Below are 25,584 nucleotides of genomic sequence, written 5' to 3'. Positions count from 1 at the left end.
TGACAGAAGAGAAAACTCTGTGGGCAACCAAAATTCTATCCCAGAAAAAGAAAAAAGGGAAATCATAACCATAACTAGTACTTTTACCCAAAACATTTTTTTTAAATGTCAGAAGAACCCTTGAGCTTTGTGTAATCAAAATAAACAACAAAATAGGTTACATAAAAATAAGTCCTTTCTTGGGTTGTCAGTGACGACACAGACCACAAAAGGCTCCACCATCTATTTAAATTACAGCATCAGCTTTTTCTCTTGGGTGGGTTGTTTGGTCAGACTCCATTTCTCTGTTAAAATTTGTCAGGCTCTTCCGCTTTGATCTGATCTGCGGCTCCCTCTGAATTCCATAGGCAGGCACATTGCTGCAGAAGCAAAATCTTTGTAGTTTCAAGAAGTTGCATGCCATTATTCCCAGCTACAAAAATTAGAACCTAGCGCCTAGAGTGGAAGAGAACCTGAGTGAGCTCCACTCAGTTGAAACTGGAAGCATATAAATGTAGTGTTACCAAGAACACAACAAATATTTTCCTTTTAATTTTTGCTCTAGTTGATACAGGCTCTTGCTTCCAAATAGAATTAGGAAAAGAGAAATGATTAGAGTCAGAACCAGGTCACATATCTAAAATGAGAGAATTGGACTTGTCTTTTCTAAGGGTCTTTTCAACCCATTGTATCTGTGACTGTAAATCTGGGAAAGTCTGAACATTTTCCTGGCTCTGCTATGTAACACAAAAGCAAAGCCCAGCCCCACTAGTCACTCCCTATGTGGCTTGGGGGAAGTTATTTCACCCCATTACCTTAATATTTGTCATTTTCAGCAGGCAGATAATGATACAGGGCTGTTGGGTTCAACTGGCAGGAAAAAGGGAAGTCAGGCTTCCTCATATATTTATTACAGTTCTTCATTTGTAAAGGAATTTCAGACAGCAAAGATGAAGAATGAGGGTTTGGAAAGTGCCTAGTATGCATCAAAGTGTGTGCATGGCAGATCTTTTCCCACTGTGCCAGTACAAACACAAGATGCCCCCTTAGAGTTCTTGAGATGCTGCTGTATGTGCATGTACCATTACCACACAGACACACCGACCAAGAAGCCTTCCTAACGTCCAGTCTGGAAACTTACCTATTCCCTTCTCCATGCAAGCCTGTCACTGATATGGGATGGATTTAAAACCAATGGACCTGCAGATAAGCAGCTCAATTCTGAAAGTTCAATTTCTCCACTATAAAGCAGGTGGGAAACTGGGAGTCCTGAGGTCACACTTGACCTGCATAAGTTGTTGTTTTATTTTATAATCGAAATTGCTTGCATGTGAATATCAATTTATTTTATTTTTTAATTTTTGCTTTTTGGGCCACACCCAGCAATGCTCAGGGGTTATTCCTGGCTAGCTCTGTAGTCAGAAATCATTTCTGGTGGTGCTCAGGGTACCATATGGAATGCTGGGGATCGAACCTGGGTTGGCCGCATGCAAGGAAAATGCCCTACCCACTGTACTATCACTCCAGCCCAAACATGTAAATATCAAGAGACTACCAGCCAAATCTATATTTTTAGATGCTTTGGAATGCCTCAAAACTCTGGACTCACATTCTTAGCTGGCAACAGAAGTCTGGAGAAAATAAAGATTTTTCCACTGAAATGGACATTGGTTGTCAAATTCATCACAGCCGCTACCCAATCCACTTCAATTTAGTAACCTCACTGCTTGATTCCTAGAGGCATTGGAATGCAATCACAGATTCAGAATACCATTGTGAACTAGGACAACTTCTACAGGCCCTCAACTGTGAGTTAATTGTCTCTGGATGTAAGTAACTACTTGGGCATGTAGTCACGAAAACTGATCTCACAAGAGACATCTCATAGGGGTCCTGAACTCCAAGTGATTGCAGGACACTGGCTAGCTCTGTGCTGTGACAAGGAGACTGAATGTCCCTATTGACAAGCAAACAGGGTCAGGTAAGAAACACTGCTTAATAATGCAATTTCTGTCCAGCTGCTGTGCCAGGTATGGTATGTGAAACATTATTTATGGAGATATCATGGTAAATAGCTAACAAAGATATGGTGATTTTCATACTGAACAAAAGAATACATATCAGCCTGAGTTTGTTTGTTTGGGGGCCACCCACGGCTGTGCTGTAGACATTGCTCGGTGGACCATGAGTCTTATATATGCAAGGCAAGTTCTTTCTCACAGAGCCACATTCTGCCTCTACTTCAGTGTTCTTTGAGAGAAGACTCATGGGAATGTTTTGGGACCACCTCTTGCTCTGCTCTGGGGTGAACCCTGGCAGGTGCTCAGAGGTCATGCCTGGTGATGCTCAGGGGATCGTATGCAATGCTGGAGATCAAACAGGATCCACTGCATGCAAGTCAAGTGCCTTGTCCTCTTTCTCCAGTCTCTTGTTTCAGCTTCCTGAAAGCTGAATTTAAAGTGCTTCATTAAATAGTAAGTGCTTTCTAGACCCTATAATTCTCCTCCATAAAAATAAACCCAGTTCCGTGAAAAATGCTATAAATCACAGAGATCCTTTTCTGAGCAAAACTGAACAGATAGATCCTTCTTTCCCCCCAGACTCACTCTTGGCTCATTTCAGTAGAGTTTCTTTTGTTGCTCTGAAGCTGTCGATGATGGTTGTCAGCGTGAATGCCAGTGTCAGATCAGGTCCCACTTGTGGGAAAGGGCTTCGTGTACTTAGACTTTTCTGTTAGTCCATCCCGTTAAAGAGCCCACGCTTTGTTTTCCTTCTCTGAACCTTGGCAGAGCCTCTTCTTTCTCTCACAAGTAAAAAGCAAAACCACAGTGGGCTGTTAATGATCGCTAGTGAGAGCCGTGACATGTGAATGGTGTTGGTCCGAGCAGGTTATTTAAGGAGGTGATCTCAGACCCCCAGGGGGACTCCTTGTTCAAAACTATGGGAAAAACATGGCATCCTCCATTTAGACCCCTCCTAAAATTTATCCAAAAAGGACTTGAGGAAGGGGAAAGGATCCTGCCAATTTTATTTGCTTTTGGCAGGATGTCACAACTGCTGAAGGAAGAGTTAATGTTATGGATTTCCTCCAAATTACAGAAAAGTTCATGGAGTGACATATAAAGAATGCGGACAGTTTATAACAGAGAAGCTATAGTAATCGCTCATGTCTAAGACTTCTATTGTATGGAATACAAATTGCTCTTTTTCCTCTTTTTTCCTTTAGATAGGTTAAATGAAAGTTGGGAGAAAGTAAAAGTGCTTACAACAATAAGAAAATGTTCCTACTACTTTGCTCCAAATGGAAGTTTCCTGCCAGTTACCAGTGCATTCTTCATTGTTAATGAAATACAAAGTCTAAAGTGAACCTAATTGTGGTGACTTGGATCCACGACTCCATGTGACTTAAACTTCTCTAAACCACCTACTAATTTCACCAGCTGTCCAGACTCAGCTCTGCCGTGACGAGAGGCAGTTGTGGTGCTGTGAAGATTATTCTAGCCAGGAAAGGCATCACCACAGTTGATGATGGTGTGGTTTTCTAGTGAAACTCATCCCTTGTGTGGTGACTTTTTTGTTTGTTTGTTTGCTTGGTTTTCTGTTTTTACTTGATACTTGCTAAAAAACTCCAAATTCTCACCAGGCTCTTTTTATCCATTAGGAAAATGTTAGGTGCAAATAATTGTCTCTTAGAGACTGGTAAAATCAGAGTGGTTTCAAAAGTTACCTGCCTGTTAATTAAGAAAGTCTATTTTAGGGACCCAGAGTATTTGTGCAGTGTTTTCAGGAGTCTGTTTTACAGCCTGGCAAACACAGGCACCAATGCCATCCTGGCAGCCCCACTGTCTGAGCTCACACCACCCCAGCCCAACACACACACACATGCACACATAAATGCACAGTCTGTTCCTTCTGCACTGTAGCATTGTCCTCCCGTTGTTTATCAATTTGCTCGAGTGGGCACCAGTAATGTCTCCATTGTGAGATTTGTTGTTACTGTTTTTGGCATATGGAATATGTCACGGGTAGCTTGGCAGGCTTTGCCGTGAGGGCGGATACTTTCGGTAGCCTGCCGGTCTCTCCCAGAGGGACGGAGGAATCGAACCCTGGTGGCCGTGTACAAGTCAAACGCCCTACCCACTGTGCTATCGTCCATCCCAGTCTGTTCTTTAAGTTAAAAAAATAAATAGGTTTGAAAAGATGAACATTGTAGGTTGGAGAGATAGTACAAGAGTTAAGACACTGGCCTTGGGGCTGGAGTGATTGTACAGCAGGCAAGGCACTTGCATTGCATAAAGCTGACCTGAGTTTGATCCTCAGCATTCCATATGGTCCCCTGAGCATAGTCAGGAGTAATTCCTGAGTAAGCCCTGAGTACTAGGTATGGCTCAAAAAAGTAAGAGAGAGAGAGAAAGAGAGAGAGAGAGAGAGAGAGAGAGAGAGAGAGAGAGAGAGAGAGAGAGAGAGAAAGAGAGTACTTACTCATGTAAGTACTTGCATGTACTTACTCAGCATGGATCCCCAGCACCACATATGGGCCCTGATCACTGCCAGGTATGACTCTGAATTACAGAACCAGAGACCCCAAGCACCAGCAAATGTGACCCAACCCCCCAACCAATGAACAAGTAGAACACCAAATAAGTATATAAAAATATTCGTGGTCTTGAATTAGTGCATTTACCCTAAATTTTCATTTAAGCGAAGACTAGTTCTTTTTTTTCTTGAGAAAACAAAGAATTGTATATTTTTTTCCCGAGTAAACAAATTTTGTACCTGACCTGGCAGTGCTCAAGGGGTATGTCTGATTCCATGCTCAGGGATGATGTTCCTTGGAGGACCATGCAGTGTCAGAGCTAAACCTGAGTCTCCAGCACACAGCCTTTCTCTTAGCCCATTGAACTCTTCCCAGCCTTTGGTAGAAATCTAAAATCAAGAGGCCAACTCCCAGTACTCAGGTAGTTGGCTGCTTCAAATACTTAGGTCATGATACACACATGCTTCAAAAATATACTATAGTGCCTTGATTAGTATTTAAGAGACTTTGTAAAAACATTTAACACATTTTTATATGAACATTTTTTAAAAATTTTTATTAGTGAGACTTCATGAGGTACAGTTGTAGACTTACAAATTTTGTGCTTGGGTTTCAATTATACAATGATCAAATACCATCCCTCCACCAGTGCCCATTTCCCACCACCATGGATCCCAGTATCCCTCCCACCCCTCATCCCCCCATCCCACCCTGCCTCTGTGGCAGGGCATTCCCCTCTGTTCTCTCTCTCCTTTTGGGAGTTGTGGCTTGCAAAAGAGGCATTGAGTGGCAATAATGTTTGGTCTATAGTCTACTTTCAGCATGCTTCCCATCCTGGGAGTAATACAGATTTTTTAAATAAGAAACCCCAGAAGAGTACAAAACCTTACCAAGTAAATAACCTTAGAAAGCAAAATTCTCTGATGTGCCAAACAGTTGCCACATATTTGGCCACATAAACCTCAATCAGTTCTTGTTCCTCCTGAACCTGTAAGGCAATGATAGAGCATTTTATTAGTTTTTTTTATAATAAGGACCCTAACCTTTTGGGACTGGTGCAGTCAATCCAAATTATGTTCAAACACCACAATGCAACCCACGAAGTGCTTGAGACCTGCTCAGAGAGGTCCTGGGTACTAAGATCAACTCGGACCTAATAGTTGGTAGGCTTTCGTTCTACTCTAAGATATCTCCTTGGCCCCACTAACAAGAGCTAAATTGGCTTATATTCAATGTCTTAGAAACCAAAGAACAGAACTCTATTTGACCCAAATCATCTATGGATGTTTAATATCTTCACGCATTTTGATTTTTGCTACCCGGTCCAAAGTTTGAAATAGCATATTTATATTAGAAAACAAAACCAAAATTCCCCCACAAAATAGGGGTCAGGATATGACTCAGCAGTAGAGTGCTTGTCTTTCATGTGTGAAGCCCTGGGGTTAATTCCCATAGCCACATGGTTCCCCCAAGCACTGTCAATAGTGATTTGACCCCCAGCACCAAGCTAGGTGTAGCTCCTGTGCACCCCTGGGTGTGGCCCAAAAACTAAGAAAACAAAGCAAATAAATCAGTATGTAGTTTGGGAAGGTAGCTCTAAGGCCAGGGTGCATACTGTGCAATCCAGAAATGCAGATTTGAGGCCTGCCACCACATGATCATCTTCTGCGAACTCCAAGAAACAAGCTAGGAGCAGCCCCTATGTTCCACTGACTGTGACACGCTCCCCCCTCCCCCACCAATGAAACAATAATAATTTTTTAAAAGGTACTGAATAAACATATATTAGTTGTTTGTTTGCTTCCTGTGGGACCACACTCAGCACCCAGGGGTCACCCCTGGTGGTGCTCTGGGGACCATATGCCATGTGAGGAATGAAATCGGGTCATCCCCAAGCAAGGCATAGTTTTCAAGCAAAAAACTTATGAAAAAATCTTTGCAGTCTCTACTGTAGTATCTTTAAAAGAGGAGGTTCTGTGGGTATGTCTTCTAAATGTTTTATAATTTTGCCACTCCTACTTAGTGGTTATGATGTATAATTATTTAGTTGGAAAAAAAGTATTGATATAAATATTCAGCTAATTAGGACAAAAGAGTGAATTATTTAGGTAATTCTTTGATGTTGAAATTTATTTTGTACTTGTGAATGGTAATATGAAAATCTGTATTTTTCTAAATGCTGCTCTGACCAGCATAGAGACAAGGAAGAGAAACCAAGAACTATTCCTGCAGGTGGCCACATGAAGCCAACTGAAGCAGAACAGCATGTGAGAGCTAAGCGCTATTTCTGGTGTCACAAAATATTTGCAGAAGTTTAAAAGTAAAATAAAGCAAATTAAAGTAAAAGTAAATAAAAAGTGAAGTAAAGAATCTCTTTTCAGTAAATTAATGAATCTCTTATCAGAGTTAATGATAAGTGAATCAGCATGTCTTCTCTTATTTTGAACATTACCAATGACAAGTTTATTTTTCCATGAAGATACTAGTCAAGAGCAAAGGAAACACTGAAATTAGAAATAAATATGATTTTCTTTGCAGAAACGAATGAAATCCTGGGTTGAGGACCAAGACTTGAGGCTCCCCTTTGACTGTGTCAGGTTCAACAGGGTTAGATGGGATTGGTGTCTATCACTAGGATGTAGAGTTCTTAGACAACCAAGCAATTAATTTCAGTTCTCTTGCATAGGTCAACACTGAAACATACAGTGAACAAAGTACTAATCTACACTCCTTTTTAAGTCCTCCAGGTGATTTTAAGTTGTTCACTGTGAGATGTGCTTGCTCATAATTATACTGATAATAACATGTCATGGTTCTTCTTAGGTTGTGTATTTGTCTCCAATCCTCTTTTGTCTTTGTCTCTTTTCTATTTCCTTCACATTAAAAGAAAAACACTGTGTTCAAAATATGTGTTTGGACGACTGCCACATGTGTTCTGTGGCCATGAACCTTTCCCCCACCCCAGCCTGCAGATACTGCCAACAGACACATGAAGGAGGGAACAGGGCCACCAGGCTGGTTGGTGATCAGTCTTCATTTATAACTATCTGTATCCCGCTGTTTATTCCATTCTTCGCACATGCCTATTCCAATCTCACGGAGCTCCCCACTCTAGCCTCACACTGCTCCTCATTTCTGTCTCTTACTTTCCCCATGCTACTCTCCCCATGCCTAGTCTAGCTGCCTTAGTCAAGAGCCGAACCACCCAGGGTTGGGGGTAGCAATTCCACATAGGTGAAATAGCACAATCAATATATGTAAAGCTCTTCCTGGGGGAGGGGGGGGAGGGAGGTGGGTGAGGGGAAGCTCTTCTAAGACAAAGATTTCATCCTTCCAGGAGATCCGCTGAAGGGCAGAATTTCATCTAAGGGCATATTTCTCATTTCCGTCGTCCATAACCATTTAAACTTTAAATTTACTTTAATAATCTTTCCAGCCATTTTGTATGAACACAGTAAGAGATATAGTAAGATTAAAGGGTTGCTCTCCTGGGAAAATCTCACTATAGATCCCAGACTACAGTACTCAGGCCAGATTAATCCTTCCTACCCCTAGCAGGTGTCCAGTCACTTCTCTTATTGCCATGACAGAATTTGTCCACAACTGTGCTCTTAACTTATTATAAGGTTTATGGCACTTGGCCTGTCCCGTTTTGATGCCAGGGTAGCTTACAACTTGCCCTGGGTCCATCCAGTCCCTCCGTTGGGACTCAGCTTTGGGGATGCTATAAATTAAGGGCAAAGGAGGCTTAAGTTGAGTAAATGTGACAGATGCGCAGGAGTAAGTATTATTCGGAGTCAATTAACTCCAAGTTACAAAAAGCATAGGATTAACTGTCTTCCTGTGTCTATACAAAAAGGACATTGCTCTAAAATAAACTATGCAAAGAACTTAAGAGAAAAGGCCCTCCCGTTGATCGTCGATTTGCTCGAGCGGGCCCAGTAACGTCTCCATTGGAGACTTTGTTGTTACTGTGTCTGGCATATCCAATACTCTCGGTAGCTTGCCGGGCTCTCCGAGAGGGGCGGAGGAATCAAACTCGGGTCGGCCATGTTGGCCGCTTGTAAGGCCAACGCCCTACCCGCTGTGCTATCGAGAAAAAGCAATATTTCACTTTCAAATACAAAATCCAGAGTCTTTGGAAGGATCTAACCTTACAAGTCACAGGGTCTGATTTGGGCATATAAGTGATTAACAGATAGGGGAAGCACAGAGCAGAGAATTAAAGATAAACACAGAACTAAAGACAAACACAGTACTTCAGAGTACTGTGATGAGTGTAACCCAATGAGCCTAAACTCTCTGCATCAAAGGAGAAAGGACAAACCAATGTTATACTACAAAACACCACCTAAGATTCCTTCAAGTGTATACTTTGCCCAATTTAACCCAAGTGGCTCCACCCAACAGAGTTTATAGTAATGCTCTAAAAATAAAGCAAAATCTAAGATGATAGAAACAAATAACAAATATTGAAATTCTTTATTTTCACATGAACCCAAAACTACTAGAAAACTTGGATACAAATACTGATATTTATAGCAGCATCCAATAAATAATCTCAAAGATTTTCCTATTCCAAGTCTACACGTTAATTCACCATTATTTCCATTTTAGAACATATTATCTAGATGAAAGCCAAAGATCAAAATCTTCAAATTTCATTAGCACTGCACTGCACTCCCATTGTTCATCGATTTGCTTGAGAGGGCACTGGTAGCATCTCCATTGTGAGACTTGTTACTGTTTTTGGCATATAGACTATGTCACGGGTAGTTTGTCAGGCTTTGCAGGTGGGATACTCTAAGTAGCTTGTTGGGTTCTCCGAGAGGGGCAGAGGAATCGAACCTGGATCAGCCTCATGCAAGGCAAACTCCCTACCTGCTGTGCTATCGCTCCAGCTCGCAAATTTCATTATATAATGAAATTATTTTTGCGTACGAACTCACCGTATTAGAGGAAGTATACAATAATGAACAAAGTAAAGAAAATAAGAACTATCATTTATGCTATTAGGCTTCCTATATACCAATGAGAAGGAATCAACTGGAGCAGCGAAGCTGGGTATATAAATCCTGTAAGTTCTATAAAGGCAGAAACCTTGCTTGTAGAACACCTCTTCTCCAAAGCACACAACATAGGACTAGTATCCTTGTTGATTGGATGGGCAAATATGTCAGTGCATCCCTCAACAGTGATAGGTGCAGAAAGCATGGGCATACTCATCACTTCCTATCAGGTTGTTCTCTCTGCCTACTATAAATAAGGTAACAGAAAAGTAGAACAGTAATAAGAAGTAACAATGAGTAATAAGAGGTCTAGGGAATATGAAAAGCAATTAACTGCAACCTCTACTTTGGTCAACCCCAATAATGCTACCACTTCTTTTCTGTTGCTCTTCTTCCTTGTATTACTCAAACTGTCTCTAGACTACCACTTATCTAAGTATTTCAGGTACTTCACATCTGCCAGACAATTCCAGAGTCAGCTGGAGAAAGAATACTTGGGTAGTACTGAGCATTAGCAAGCAATGTATTCAGCCACAGCAAACCCTAGGGAGCTCAAAGGTATGATCCTATATCCCATCTTGTCTGTGTCTCTGTTCATTTTGTGGGGCAGGGGATGGCTATGTCACACAGTATTTGAGTACTACTTCCAGTTTTGTTGCTCCCAATAGTGTTTAGGGGACCATGCAATGCTGGGGCTAGAACCAGGATCCCCTGCACTAAATGCATGCTCTACATGCACTCAGTCTCTTAAGCTGGCTCTCCAAACTATCTCTAACATTTTTAACGATGTGGTGTTTGCATCCAGAATACATCTTACTATCTGTAAGATAAAACGAGTCCTCAAAATTTGGTTAGGTACGAGATAGTTAGGTCACTTCAATCTGTGAGGTGTCAGAACTAGTATGTCTTACTATTCCTGAGAAACCTAAAAGTTCATTATTGTAAAGTGGGTAAAGTGCTTGTCTTGCATGTAACTGACCCCAGTTAAATCCCTTGCACTATATATAGTTCCCTGAACATTGCCTGGTTTGAACCCTGAGCACAGAGTCAAGAGTATGCCTTGAGCACCACTGGGTTTGACCCAGCAACCAAAATAATATTAATAATAATAATAATAATAAATTTCTTATAAGGCTATTTAAAACTAACCATATAGTCCAAGGACTAAAATCTGCATGTCAGAGCCAGAGTAGTAGTACAACAGTTAGGCCACTTGATTTGCACATGAGCAGAACAGGTTAAATTTCCAATATCCTATTTGGTTCCCAGAGTCTGCTAGGAGCAACTTCCAAGTGCAGAACCAGAGTAACCCTGAGCACTGCCGGTGTGGCCCCAAAATTTTAAAAAAAGAAAAAAATTTTATTCTTTTAATTTATCAATAAATTTTACTGTGACAGTTTCAACTCTCAACTCTTTCATGGTGCCAAAATTCTTCAGAGTTCCTATCAGGTTAAATATTTTTGAGATTAGTCTCTTGCTCATTTGACATCCCATTACTGATTGATTTGCTCGAGCAGGCGCCAGTAACGTCTCTATTCACCCCTGTAGCATGCTAGTGTAGCCCAATAGCATCTGCTCGTTCTAGGAACACGAAGAGCCTGAAACCGATCATCCAGGGTCTTGACAAAGAAATCTGACCATCTCGTAGGTGGGCGGCCATGCGATTTTTTGACTTCCGGTAGAATCCAGTCAGTAACGGCTCTAGTCCAGCAGTCATCTCCAAATTGCATTACGTGTCCAGCCAATCTAATTTTTGACACCTTGGCAAAAGAGACAGCATCCCTGATTCTTGATCATCGGTGGAGGTCGGATCTCCGGATTCTTTCTCTCATTTGAGTGAAGCGTGATACTCCAAGCATAGCTCTTTCAATTCCTCTTTGGGAGACACAAAGAGCATTCTCCTGTTTTCATAGGGCCCTGGTCTCTGAGGCATATGGTAATACAGAAAGAACAGTGGAATCGAAGAGATTTGCCCAGAGCCAAAGCTTCTTCATCCTCTTAACTATTTCTTCGACACTCTTGAAGGTGTTCCAAGCCTCTCTCTTCCTCCTGCGCAACTCAGGTGCCAGGTCGTTTATCATGTTGATTTCTCGACCTAGGTACATATAACTGTTCCATTCAGAGATGTTCGTTGTGTTGAGAGCGAATGGAATGTCAGGAATGAGACTGTTTCTCATAAACATTGTCTTCGTGAGATTCAGCTGTAGTCCGACTTTTCCATATTCACGATCGAAGTTGGCCAGCGTTTGTGTTGCTTGGCTAATGTTTGGTGTTATTAGAACAATGTCATCAGCAAAGCAGAGGTGGTGTGGTTGCCAACCGACTATCTTCACTCCCATTCCTTCCCATTCCAGTTGTCACATGACGTTCTAAAGGATGGCACTGAAGAGTCTCAGTGAAATGGTATCACCCTGCCAAACCCCTCTCTTGACATCAATGATCACTTCTTTGTAGAATGGTGAGATCCCGGTAGTGAATCCGGAATACAGCTCATGGAGAATCCTGATGTACTGAGTTTGAACGCCCTGTTTGTTTAGGGCTTGGATGACCACTTCCATCTCAACAGACTCAAAGGCCTTCTTTAAATGGACGAACATTAGATAGAGCAGCATCTTGAACTCCCGAGAAACTTCAATGAGCTTGGTTATTGGTGGATATGGTCGATGGTGCTTAATTCTTTGTGAAACCCGGTTTGCTCACATGGTTGTCCTTCATCTAGTGTTCTGCCAATCCTATTCAGGATTACTCGAGTGAACAGCTTGTAGATGACAGACAACAGGCAGATCGGGCGATAGTTGCCAATGTCTTGGATGCCTCCCTTCTTTTACAGTAGTACAGTCCTGCTGGTTTTCATTGGGATGGAAACTTGCATTCAGACAGGTAGCGTGTGAAGAGCTGAGCCAGTGTTTTGATGAGTACCGACAGCAGATTCTTCAGGTGTTTGGGTCTAACCTTGTCTGGGCCAGGTGCTGTTCATTTCTTTACCGATGAAATGGCGTGTCGGATTTTGGAAGGGAGAATGTTGGGAATGACATATCCATTCTGCAGAATTTAATATGTGGGCAGGTGGACGTGGCTATCAAAGAGATCCAAGTAGAAGCCATGGATAATCTTCTCCATTGCCCTTCGGAAAGATATGATAGATCCATCAGGACTTCGGAGGGTAGTCATCTTGGTCTTGTAGTTGGCGAAGGACAGGCGGGCGTTGGAAATGTTTTTCCTGGCTTCTGTCGCATCTGCCAGCTCTGATGCTCTTCTCTTTGAGGTCTTCCTTTATCACTTCTCTGCATTGCTTTGCGAGCTCAAGCATTTGCTTGAGGTTGCCTGTAGCTTGTGCCAAGCCACGTTGGTGAATAAGTTCAAGCGTTTTCAAAGACAGGCTTTTTTTTGTGTGTGTGGCTATCTCTTGGCGTTCCTTGCAAAAATCATGGAGGTGCAGTAAATACAATGGGTCTCACTGAGATTAGTATCACTAAAATTTCTTTCAAATTTAACAAATAGCAATATTAAACCAAATTCCTGTCCTATGGAGGAAAAGAATGTCATTGGGTCCCAATTATTTAATGATTGAGTGTCTGGTTCGGGGCCTAGGAGAATGCTAGAAGAGTAGATATTCCTTCAATGGAGCACTTTAAGACTTTTGCCACACACTCTTTTTTTTTTTAATTGAATCACCGTAAGAAAGTTACAAGCTTTCATGTTTGGGTTACAATCACGCAATGATCAAACACCCATCCCTCCACCATGCATATTCCCCACCACCTATCTCCCCAGTATACTCCCTTCCCCACCATCCCCCTGCCTTCACGGCAGACAATATTCCCCATACTCTCTCTCTACTTTTGGGCATTATGATTTGCAATACAGATACTGAGAGGTCATCATGTTTGGTCCACTGTCTACTTTCGCACACATCTCCCATCCCAACCGATTCCTCCAGCCATCATTTTCTTAGTGATCCCTTTTCTATTCCACTTACCTTCTCCTCTCCACTCTTGAGGCAGGCTTCCAACTATGGGGCAATCTTCCTGGCTCTTGTATCTACTGTCCTTGGGTGTCAGCCTCATGTTATGTTATTGTATACTCCACAAATTAGTGAAGTCCTTCTATGTCTGTCCCTCTCTTTCTGACTCATTTCACTTAGCATGATACTCTCCATGTCTATCCATGTATCAGCAAATTTCATGATTTCATCTCTCATAACAGCTGCATAGTATTCCATTGTATAGATGTACCAAAGTTTCTTTAACCAGTCATCTGTTCTAGGACACTTGGGTTGTTTCCAGATTTTGGCTATTGTGAACAGTGCTGCAGTGAACATATAGGTACAGACGTCATTTCTACTGTGCTTTTTTGCATCCTCGTGATATAGTCCCAGAAGTGATATTGTGGGGTCATACAGAAGTTCAATTTCTAGTTTTTGAAGGACTGTCCATTTTGCTTTGCAGAAAGGATGGATCAGTCGTCATTCCCACCAACAGTGAAAGAGCATTCCTTTTTCCTCATATCCACGACAGCACTGGTTGCTTTTGTTCTTTTGAATGTGTGCCAGTTTCTGTGGTGTGAGATGTTATCTCATTGTTGATTTGATTTGCATCTCCCTGATGGCTAGCGATGTGGAGCATTTTTTCATGTGCTTTTTAGGCATTTGTATTTCTTTTATGTGGAAACTTCTGTTCATTTCTTCTTCCCATTTTTTGATGGGGTTGGAGGTTTTTTTCTTGTACAATTCTACTAGTGTCTTGTATATTCTGGATAATAATCCCTTATCAGATGAGTATTGGTGCTCGCTTTTGCCACACACTCTTGAGCTCTTTGGTATCTTGCGTTACAATTTCACAGACAAAATCCTATTTAGTTTTTTTTACTCAAAAGTCGGTCTACCATGAACAATCCTCCCCCATCTCCACACACAAGTCTTAAGAAATAGAACTGTGCTGACAACCTAAAATACTGCTTCACAGTCTTTTCTTCCTCCCCCATGAAACCACAGTTCTGATTTCTAGATTAGATGCCTCTTAATATACTAGTTTTTACTTTTTTTAAAATTTCACGTAAATGGAATTTGCAGTTTATTATGCCATAAAGTTCCTAGGGGCTGGAGCAATAGCACAGCAGGTATGGAGGTTGCCTTGCACGCAGCCAACTGGGTACGATTCCTTTGTCCCTCTTGGAGAGCCCGACAAGCTACCGAGAGTATCCTACCCACAGGGCAGAGCCCGGCAAGCTACCTGTGGTGTATTCAATATGCCAAAAACAGTAACAACAAATATCACAATGGAGACATTACTGGTGCCCATTCGAGCAAATCAATGAACAACAGGAGGACAGTGCTACAGTGCTACAGTGGAATTTGCAGTGTGTTGTCATTTTCTCATTTGTGACTGACTTCTAATTTCCTCATAATGATTTATAGATTTTGGAAACAACCCAAGTGCCTAGTTATGGATATGTACCATATCTTAGCTTTTCTTAGTAAAGAAGCTATGCTTACATATCTACAGTGGAATATTACTTGACTAAGAGGATGAAATCATGCAATTTGCTGATACATGAATAAATCTGGAGAATAAAATGAGTCAGAGGGAGAGGGACAGAAACAGAATGATCTCACTCATATGCAGGATATAAAGAAACATAGTAGGGGAATAATTAATGCATGACAACAATAGGAAATGAAGAGCAGGAGAAGTGGTCTTTAGTAGGAAGCTTGCTATTGTGTGGGGACAAGAGATAGGTCAGGGAAGGGACCACTAAGACAATAACAGAAGGAAGTGGTCACTCTGGACAAGATCTCGCTAAAATGAGGTAAAGTGATATGCATGATACACTATCAGTAACAGCAATGTAAACTACCACGCCTAATAGGGAAAAAAAAATGCCAGTCGTAAAGTCAGGCCTGGGGGTGAGAGGGAAACTGGGAACACTGTTGAAGGGAAGTAGATATTGGTGAAAGGATTACTGTTGGAACATTGTACACCTGAATGAATAACATAACTTAGGAATAACATAACTTCATAATTCATGGTGATTCACTGTTAACCAATATTCATTTTTATTTTAATTTTTATTTAAGATACCCTTATTTACAATATTGATAATGTCAGGGTTTTATGCTACACCCTCCACCAGAGTGCTAGCTTCTCTCCACCATTGTCCCCATATCCCCCACCCTACCCTCCCTCATACCCCCTGCAGATAAATGCTCCTATTAAATATCGGCTCTCAGTTTCTGTTGCCTTTTGAGTATTTATTGTTTTCCTACTGTTTCTATATATGCCACACATGAGGGAGATTACAATGTGTCTGTCTCTCTCCTGACTAACTTCACTCATTATGATACTCTCCAGATCCGTGTGGATAGCCACATAGCAGCAAACTGCATAATTTAATATTTTTATATAGCCCGGTAGTATCCCACTATGTATCTGTACCAGTTTCTTTATCCAGTCATCTGTTTTTGGACACTTGGGTTGTTTCCAGATTTTGATTATTTATGAATAGTACTTCAGTGTACATAGAGTGCAAAGGTCTTTCTGAATAGAGTTTTTGGACCTTTGGGATAAATGCCGACAAGTGGATAATATGGGAGATTAGTTTGATGCAGTCCCTATTATCTCTGCCTCCATTTGCTTGGTCAATGCACTGAATTATTGAAGATGCCTCTAGATTCAATATCAAGAAGGATTCTACTATGTTTTCAATAGAATTTGTGGATTCCAATGTGATATCAAGGTCTTTAATTCTTGTTCCAATTTCTTCACACAATTGTGAAGCCAATGGTGTGTATGAAAAAGATTCTGAATTAACTTTCCTTGAACATGTAAAGCAAACATACAAAGAAAGGAAGGACGATTGGAGGAAATGATGCAATTATTTGGATTTCTCATCATCAATTTACTGGGAAAAAATAATCTTGTAGGTCTTATAATGATTTCATCTATGTTTTAAACCTTTTTTTCCCCAGAAAACAGATTAAATTTAGTTTGGTCTGCTTAGATAACAAATGATATCTAGTAGTTCATTGTCTGAAAGAAACATCTTTCCAGCTGAGGAACACCTTCATATTAAAAAGCAGTTTTGAGCAAGTGGAAACAAAGATAACAAATGGGCCTACATAAAACTAAGAATCTTCTGTACCCCAAAAGAAACAGTGTCGAAGAAACAAAGACAGTCCATGGAATGGAAAAAATTATTTATCGAATACCCATCTGATAAAGGATTAATATCAAAATTATATAATATACTGGTAGAACTTTATAGGAAAAAATCCAACCCCATAAAAAATGGGGAGAAGAAATGAACAGAAACTTCTTCAAAGAAAAAATTCAAATGTCCAAAAGGCAAAGGGCATATGAAAAATATCCTATATCACTAACCATCAGGGAGATGCAAATCAAAGCAAAAATGAGGTATCATCCCATACCACAGTGTTTGGCATACATTCAAAAGAGCAAGATCAACCAATGCTGGCCCAGATGTGGAGCGAAAGGAACTCTTCTTCATTGTTGGTGAGAATGCTGATCCAGCCTTTTTTGGAAAACAATATTGACATTCCTCAAAAAACTAGAAATTGAGGGGCTGCAGCAATAGCACAGCGGATAGGGCATTTGTCTTGCATGCGGCCAACCCAGGTTCAATTCCCCGCAGCCCATATGGTACCCCGAGCTCTGCCAGGAGTGATTCCTGAGTGTATGAACCAGGAGTAACTCCTGTGCATTGCCGGGTGTGACCCAAAAAAGCAAAAACAGCAACAACAACAACAACAACAACAACAAACTAGAAATTGAACTCCCATGACCCAACAATACTACTTCTGGGAACATACCCTGGGGGCCCGAAAACATATAGCAGAAATGTCACCTGCACTCCTATGTTCTTTGCAGCACTGTTCACAATAGCCAGAATATGGAAACAATTGAGTGCCTGAGAACAGACAACTGGATACAGAAATTATGGTACATCTACATAGTGGAATACTATGCAACTGTTAGGAAAAAATGAAGTCATGAAATTTGCCTATAAATGTATGGACGTGGAGAGTATCATGCTCAGTGAAATAAGTCAGAAGGAGAGGGACAGATATAGAATAATATAAATGTGTGTGTACATATATATGTACATGTATATGTATATTAGCGAGACTAATATATACATCCAGAACTCAGGATGCTCCTCCCAGACGGGAGTATAAAATGAAGCTTCCAGAACCATGCCACCGGATTCCGCACCAGGCTGTGGGGCGGGTGAGAGCCCTCCCCACCCCAAGGGACTCAGCCCCAGCAGCCAACCTCCACTACCCAACCACCACCATGCTTCAGGTTGCTTTCTGGACTGCACAGCCGCATTATAAGATTATATAAATATATGCCTCTTAGAGAGCCTGGTAAGCTACCGAGAGTATCCCGCCCGCAAGGGCAGAGCCTGGCAAGCTCCCCGTGGTGTATTCAATATGCCAAATACAGTAACAATGACAGGTCTTATTCCCCTCACCCTGAAAGAGCCTCCAATCATTGGGAAAAGAGTAAGAAGAGGCTGCTAAAATCTCAGGGTTGGGAGGAATAGAGACATTACTGGTGCCGCCTGAGTAATTCAGCGATCAACCGGATGACAGTGATGACAGTGATGACAACAGTGATTAGTGAGACTAATATTAGTCTAATTGATTAGTGAGACAAGGCCAAGGGGAGTTAGGATAGTATAGAAAAGGGACAAGTATCATGATAATAGTAGGAGATGATTATTTTAGACAGGAACTGAGTGTTGAAAATAGGTAAAGGGACACATCAGAAAACCTTTCAGTATTGCACCCCATATGCCCAAAAGGAATGAAAGAGACAGAGGGAGACATAAAGAGAGAGAGAAGAAAAGTGCCTGCCATAGAAGCAGGCAGGTAGGGGAGGGAAACTGGGGACATTGGTAGTGGGAAATGTACACTGGTGAAAGGACGGGTATTGGACATTATATGACTGAAACCCAACCATGAACAACTTTGTAATTGTATTTCTCAGTGTAATTCAATAAAAAACAAATAACATTTCAAAATAAAAAAACAGTATTAACAACTGATTATTATATAGATATTAACAGCCTTCTACTTAGAAACAGTTTTGGGTTTCTGTGACTATTTACAAAATCAATAATTAATTTTGTTTTTAATATGGTACTGTCACACTACCCCTTACTTTTCAGTAGAAAACACTGTTGCTGATACTTAGAATTACTTTAATTTCAAGTATTCACTTTGTAGAATTTCCCTAATAGTGCTAATCATTTTTCTGACATAGCTACTTAAGAATAATAGTTCTCAAATAGTCTTATATTTATGGTTGCTTAGAAATGGTGACAGGTCTCAGTAACATGCTGTATGAGACATATAGTGTCAAAATCATCCAAAACAAGAAATTCTATAAGGGTTGCATTAGGAGTACACTTAACATAAGCAATATCAAGAGTAGAACTTAATCCAGTCTGCAAAGAGCTAAAGGTAAGTTTTTTAAGACTTTTACATTTGGGGGCTAAAATTAGAAATACCATAAATCATTATTAAACTGTTGATATTACTAAAATAGAGTCGTGTCTAATTAACACAAATGAGTTTGTTATAATCATGTCATTAGGTGAATGCTTTTTAATTTTTTCACTGACCAGTAAAAATAAGCATGTTTACATAATCCATTAAATTGAATATTCTATAAAACTATAAAACTCTTTGGTGCTGGAAATATGGTATTATCTACTAACAATTTTGTTAAATGTCTATGATCTTGTGGTACTTTTACAATGGCATGTTAAGTATTGCTAAAACTTTCTGCTTTACTCCTCTTAAAAACATTACCTGCATGGATTTTTTTTCTTTTTGGGTCACACCCAGTAATGCTCAGGGGTTACTCCTGGCTCTGCACTCAGGAATCACTCCTGGCAGTGCTTAGGGGACCATATGGGATGCTGGGAATCAAACCCAGGTTGGCTGCATGCAAGGCAAATGCCCAACCTGTTGTGCTATTGCTCCAGTCCCCTACCTGTGTTTTTGAATCAAAACTTTATGGATGTTTATCTTCGTATAAACATAAAAGCACGAAGACTTTCTTTTAATCTTCAATTTTCAGGATAGCCTAATTCTAACTGAATATTCATCTGGAATATAAGCAAAGATTTCTTTATCTTAGCCCTTGTTTCCTAACGAGACCCAGGCTCCACCATATGCCTGCCCCGGGAAACCATGGTCTACGATGGTCCAGTGTCTTGGAATGCTATGCACTGTTAGGAGGTAACAGGAAGAAAGCATACGAAATCATTGGCAACCAATGTGCTCCCAGGTGAGCAAATGTGGTGGGTCTTCCTGGTCACGGCTCCTTGCTTTCTACCAAAGTCACCTACCCTATCTTCTCTCCTCCCTGCCATGAGTCACCGCCGTGTTTATTAAGATAAGCCAAGAGCACACACTTTATCTTTTACAGAAGCACAGAAATGGACACACTTTGCCATTAGGTTTGACTCTTCAATGAAAGTCCTAGGATGTGAGTTTAGCATGAACTCATTCCTTCCGCTTCAGCAGACAGATGGATAGAGACATTCCAGTTTGTTTCCAGTCTTTTGTCTTTGGAGCATTTTTGGCATTTCCTTCAGGAAACTGGAGGTGGTGACCTAAGTTTTCCTTAGTGAGCACACTTCTCTTTCCCACAGTCAGCCTTACCCAGAAATGACAACTACGCTATTAGGTAAGGTTTATCTCCAGGTCCCAACTGTGTCCTGTTCACAGTCAGTGATATTTAAAAACACAAATTCTGAATGTAACAATAGCACTAGAGAGCCCGATATACCAAAATACATCAATTTAATTCTCAATCAAGAGGACAATCAAAGCACAATAAGGATTAATGCTGACCATAATTCTGTGATGTTTGCAAAGTGCCTTTGCCCTTATTTATAATTGAAGAAATTAATGACTAGGGATGTTAAAGTATTCACAAATTTTCAGATAAAACAAAGGTACAATGCTCAGCTTGCATTCTACAGCTTGCTTTCTCAATGAGATCGCAACGCTCAAGTTTTATTTTGTTTTCTTTATTCATTTATTTTGGTTTTGGAGCCATACCAGGCAATGATCAGGGGTTACTCCTGGCTCTGTACTCAGGAATTACCTCTGACAAGGCTGGGGGACCATCTGGGATGGCTGGGATCAAACCCCAGTTGGCTGTGTGCAATGCAAACACCCTACCCTGTACTATCTCTCTGACCCCTGATGCTCATATTTTAAACCTGAATTATTGCATTAAATTTTGTTTGACTTGAAAGTAATTTTAAACTTACAACTATTACATTAACTTTTCAATGTGGTATTTAAAGATTGGCGGTTTTTCATCTCATTCTTTACTACACTTCAATGTAAAGTGTAGAAAGAAATTGAAGTTTCTCTTCCTGAAAAAAAAGCCAAGTGGTTTTTAAGTAAACCACATTTTTTTACACCCTAGATTTAAGTATCCTTTTAAGAACAACAGATATTTTCCCTCGACTGTGATCCTAAAGAGCTGCATTGACAAACAGAATTTATTAATAATTACTTTTAACAAATGCTCTTCACAAAGGAATATTTAAAAAATCAGTTTATTAATGTTTAAAAGTTGATAAAGCTATGTGCAAAATGATCCACGTCAGTCAGGAAAGAACCCATTAAATACTATTTTTTTTTTAAAAAAAAGTAATTTCTCAGTTTAATTGCACTGAAAACCCTACGAAAGAGACAGAGACATAATTTTATTCCTTGTGATATTTATACACATCCTCAATTAGCTATTAAATGAGTAACTGTACTGAAAAACTTCTGAAGTTCTGTATCAGTTAAAGTAATGCTTTAGAGGGCACAAGAGGGTGGTATAAAATACACATTCAACGGGTGTTAACACAGGTTAGAAAAAAATCCAAAAAAGTCATCTCTGCTGAAACAAATACATTCAAAAATCATGAAAAATACTTTTAACAGAACAAAATACAACCATCCCACCGGCTGAAATGAACCACACAACACTCTGAAATAAACATCAAGGAAAGTGCCAAAGACATATGCATTTGTTAGGTGACGTCATTAAAAAAAATGTCTCTTGGTTTGTAGAAGACAATTCTGACCAGTTTTGACTTTGTTTTTGTTTACTTTCCCCTAGGATACTAAGGTTTCTAGCTACCAACAGGTAGAGATCTTGGACTTTTTTTACTCAGATTTCAACCACAAATCATACTGTAACAAATTTCATTGTCAAGGTGGGGGGGGGGGGGGTTGAGCGGCAGGGAGCAAAATTAAAGTGATTCCAATAGGTCCCAAACACTGATGCAGCTCAGAGAAACTTTGGCCTAGGCAAATGAAACTGCTTTACATCCCCAATCCATCTCTATCTCCTCATGGTCTACCTACATGCTGAAAACTTGATCTACTGAACCCAACCTGATGGCTGATCAATTGATCGAGAAAAGGTCCGTCCTACCGCCTCCAGCTCTGATGAAGGTCAGGGAGTTAAGATAAAAAGTAAAAGAACTTCGAGGACGGATGTGAAAGGCAAAGGAGGGTGGGCCAGGGAGCGCATACCTACGTGAGCGAAGTACACAGTTGGCTTGGAAACTAAAGTGAAAGAAAACACCTCCTCAAAGCTCCAGGGAGCTTTCATATCGGGGACCGAACACTGGTCTATGAGGAGCAGCCGAATGAACAACCCTTCGGGAGCTTGACAATGCTAGACCTTTGGCTCAGTGCAAAAATCAAAACTCCAGGGAGGAGGAAATAGACTCCGGGCCAGGACCTGATCTCCACCCTTCCCAGGGCATTGTTCACCGGAACTCACTCAAGCCACCAACACCCACGACCACCAGGCCGGTTCCAACAGCTCCCTTGGCTCTTAGGCAGCTGTGGAAACTTTGTTTCTCCAAACACTGGTGGTCGGTGACCTCAGCAGCTTTCGATTTTAGGAAGATGAGTTGACGTTGCCAGAAGACATGATGGTCTCTGGGTTGTCCCCATCGTCCTTCTGCGGATGGGAGGAATTGTCCGACTTACTGCGGCTGAATTCCACGCCGGCAATGATGGGGCGCTTGAATTTGCCTGTGGAGTCCCCGCTGGGGCACTTGCAGCACGACATGATACGAGTGAAAGCCCTGCGCATCTCCTTGTTGGTCAGCGTGTAAATGATGGGGTTGGTGGCCGAGTTGAGCACGGCCAACACCAGGAAGTACTCGGCTTTGAAAAGGATGTCACATGTCTTCACCTTGCAGCCCACATCCAGCAGAAGCAGGATGAAGAGCGGGGCCCAGCAGGCGATGAAGACGCTCAGGACGATGATGACGGTCTTGAGCAGGGCCAGGGACTTCTCCGAGCTGCGGCTGGCCTTGGAAATGTTCTTGCGGAAAGTCAGGCGTCGGCTCCGAGTCCTGACCAGGGAGTAAATCCTGCAGTAGAGAATGACGATGGAGAGCAGGAGCAGAGTGAAGACGGTGGTGCAGAAGAGGATATAGTGCTTGTGGTAGAGGGGAAGCACGGTGGAGCAGCTGGGCAGCGCCCCGATGCAGTTCCAACCCATGATGGGCAGGCCCCCCAAGATGAGGGAGATGACCCAGCAGGCACTGATGAGCAGGAAGGAGCGGAAGCTGTTGCTGCCGTTGTGCAGTTTCATCTTCAGCATGGTGATATAGCGTTCGATGGCGATGGCCAGGAGGCTGAAGACAGAGGCCGACAGCGCCACGAACATGCTCCCTTCGCGCAGAAACCACTGGGCGGGTGTGAGCTTGTACGTGGTAGCCCCAGACAAGAGCAGATTGGCTATGTAGGCCACTCCCGCCAAGAGGTCTGAGAGGGCCAGGTTGCCAATGAAGTAGTACATGGGTCGGTGAAACTTCTTGGTTTTCCAAATGGTCAGCAAAACGAAGATGTTCTCCAGGATGATGAAGCAACAGATGAGGATGAACACCACCGAGGTCCGCTTAATGCCATTCTCCTTCTCTGCGCTGATGTTCAGCTTTCCCGTGTAGTTGTAATGCCGGACGATGATGTCATAGTTGACATAGTCCGAGACGGAGCTGCGGAGGGCCTTGACCAGCGGGATGCTGGTGGAACCCATCGCGCACGCACGCGGGGTCCCCAGGAACCCGCGAAGGGCGCTTCTGCAGACCAACCGCTAGAGGGCGCCGTGGAGAAAGGCGTCACTAGCTGCCGCGCCGGTTCGGTGGACGGATCCACGCTTATTGTGTCGCTTTTTCGCCTCGAAACCGCAGCCTTAAACCAATACAAAGGGAAGAGAGTTAGGGAACAAGCTGAGGCATCCTGGCGTAATTCATTTCAGCCAAAACAGTGCTCCAGATTTGCTGTCCTTCGTTTAGGGACACTTGGGGGGAAAGCGCGGGGAGAGGGATTTAAGAACAATTGTTCACGTCCCATTTCTCGAGGGGGTCAAGGGGAAGCAGAAACAAGAATTTCGCCAAACTAAAAAGCTCCAGTCTATTCAACGAACCCTCCTTGCGGGTCATACCCACTCCACTGGAAACTGCAAGCCCAGAGAGGTGGCACTTTGCCACCGTTTCATTCTCCGGCTCCCGCACCCCACTCGGGGTCTCTCCCACCGACGGAAAAGCCCTGGCGGCAGAGAGGAGGGTGCACCCCAGTACTCCTCACCCCGCCCCCCGCAGCCTCCCCTGAGTCAGGGGAGGTGAGATCCGCGTCCCAAATTGCCTTTCAGGTCATTAAATGTGCACGAGCATAATTTGACAGAGCAAGCCCTCGGCCGGGCTCTATTAATAGCTCTCGAGCAGGTGTGCTTCGGGTCCGAGGGCGAAGCCCGCTGTGGGCAGCCAAGCCCGCCCCAGTCGTGAGATAAACAGGAAAGATCGGCGCCTCCGTGAAGCAACTGACTGCCTTAGCCCTCTCGCTCCCACCCCCCGCCCCCCGCAAGCCCCGCAAAAGAATGTCAAGATACTTCACCGCAATCATTAATTGTGATAAATCCCAGCAATTCCGTCTATTCGGTTCAAAGGAGTCTTTTTGGAGTGACTTGGGCACAAATGCCCAAACACACTAAAAAGAGAAGTTGCGCCGCCGCTGATGCTCACAGGCGCGCCTCTGCACGCCAGCTCCAGAAACTCCCTTCAGCTCTCCCGGCGGCTAAGTCTGCGGGCACCGTTTCACTGACCGTTTCTCCCACCCCAATCCAGCACGGTGCCCCTCTCAGATCACGCCAAAGCGTGGGGGGGGGGGACGGAGGGAGTGCTGCGGATGGGGCAGGGAACGGGTCCGGGGGAGCAGGCATGTACCTCTAAGTTGTTTGCACGCTCCAGAGTAACGCAGACGTGTGGTCCCAGCGGAGCCACGGAGCAACCCCCGCTACTCGGCTACTCGCACACGGCCCGAAACTCCCCGTTTCTAACCCGATACCCTCTCTGCGCTTGGCCGGCGGACTGAAAACTCGCACCCTGCCTCTCTTATTCTTTGTCTCTAGGATTTCCCCACACACAAGTGCCTTCCTTTCCTCGGCGCCGTTGCTACCGCGTCCCCTCTACCAGGGGGACTCAACCCGGGGCCAAACTTCACAAAGCCCCAGCACCCCACCCACCCACCCAAAGAACCAGCGCCTCGGGCTGGGCTCCGGAGCCGCCCGGAGATCGCGTGCTTCCAGCTGCACCCGGGGACGGATGCTCTCAAGGGTTTCTGCGGTCCCCGTGCTCCGTCTCGGTGTTTAGAAACCCGTCGGCGAGCCCGCCCGCCTTGCCCCGCCGGCCTTACCTCGATCCAGCGGGCCCGAGTGGCGTGGGCAGCGCTCCGGGGCCGCCGCGCTGCGCGCTCGGCATCTTGCGGCTGCCCCCGAGGGCGGCGCGCTCCCTAAACTTTCCTCCCGCCGGGGTCCCCTCCCTCTGCGGCCGCACACTCCAATGACCGGGCGGCTGGCCGCAGCCCGCGCCGGAGGTCGCCCAGCGCGCAGCCCACAGACTGGGTGGCGGCTAGAGGAGGAGACGGGGAGGGGTTAAGGCCTCAACCCCCCACGCCCTCCGCCAGCGGCGCGGGGGGCCCCCCGGATCTCCTGCTGA

At 43.1% G+C, this 25,584-nt stretch overlaps 1 protein-coding gene across 1 annotated transcript; it reads right to left on the bottom strand.

The window, feature by feature from the left end:
• Positions 1-21,118: 21,118 nt before the first annotated feature.
• Positions 21,119-25,378, bottom strand: S1PR1 (sphingosine-1-phosphate receptor 1). Its single transcript, XM_056139126.1, has 2 exons — positions 25,283-25,378; positions 21,119-23,782 (listed from the first exon to the last, which is right to left on the bottom strand). Exon 2 carries the CDS (start codon positions 23,625-23,627, stop codon positions 22,479-22,481), a length of 1,149 nt encoding a protein of 382 aa, XP_055995101.1. The 5' UTR covers positions 23,628-23,782; positions 25,283-25,378; the 3' UTR covers positions 21,119-22,478.
• Positions 25,379-25,584: the final 206 nt, after the last annotated feature.

Source organism: Sorex fumeus, unplaced genomic scaffold, assembly GCF_029834395.1.
Source record: "Sorex fumeus unplaced genomic scaffold, SorFum_2.1 ptg000131l, whole genome shotgun sequence".
Classification (NCBI taxonomy): domain Eukaryota; kingdom Metazoa; phylum Chordata; class Mammalia; order Eulipotyphla; family Soricidae; genus Sorex; species Sorex fumeus.
The sequence above is the reverse complement of the archived record's forward strand: the minus strand, read 5'-3'. Positions and strand labels throughout refer to the sequence as shown.

Excerpts from the sequence above, each read along its gene's own strand:
- S1PR1 (XM_056139126.1), bottom strand. The coding sequence starts at position 23,627 with ATGGGTTCCACCAGCATCCCGCTGGTCAAGGCCCTCCGCAGCTCCGTC.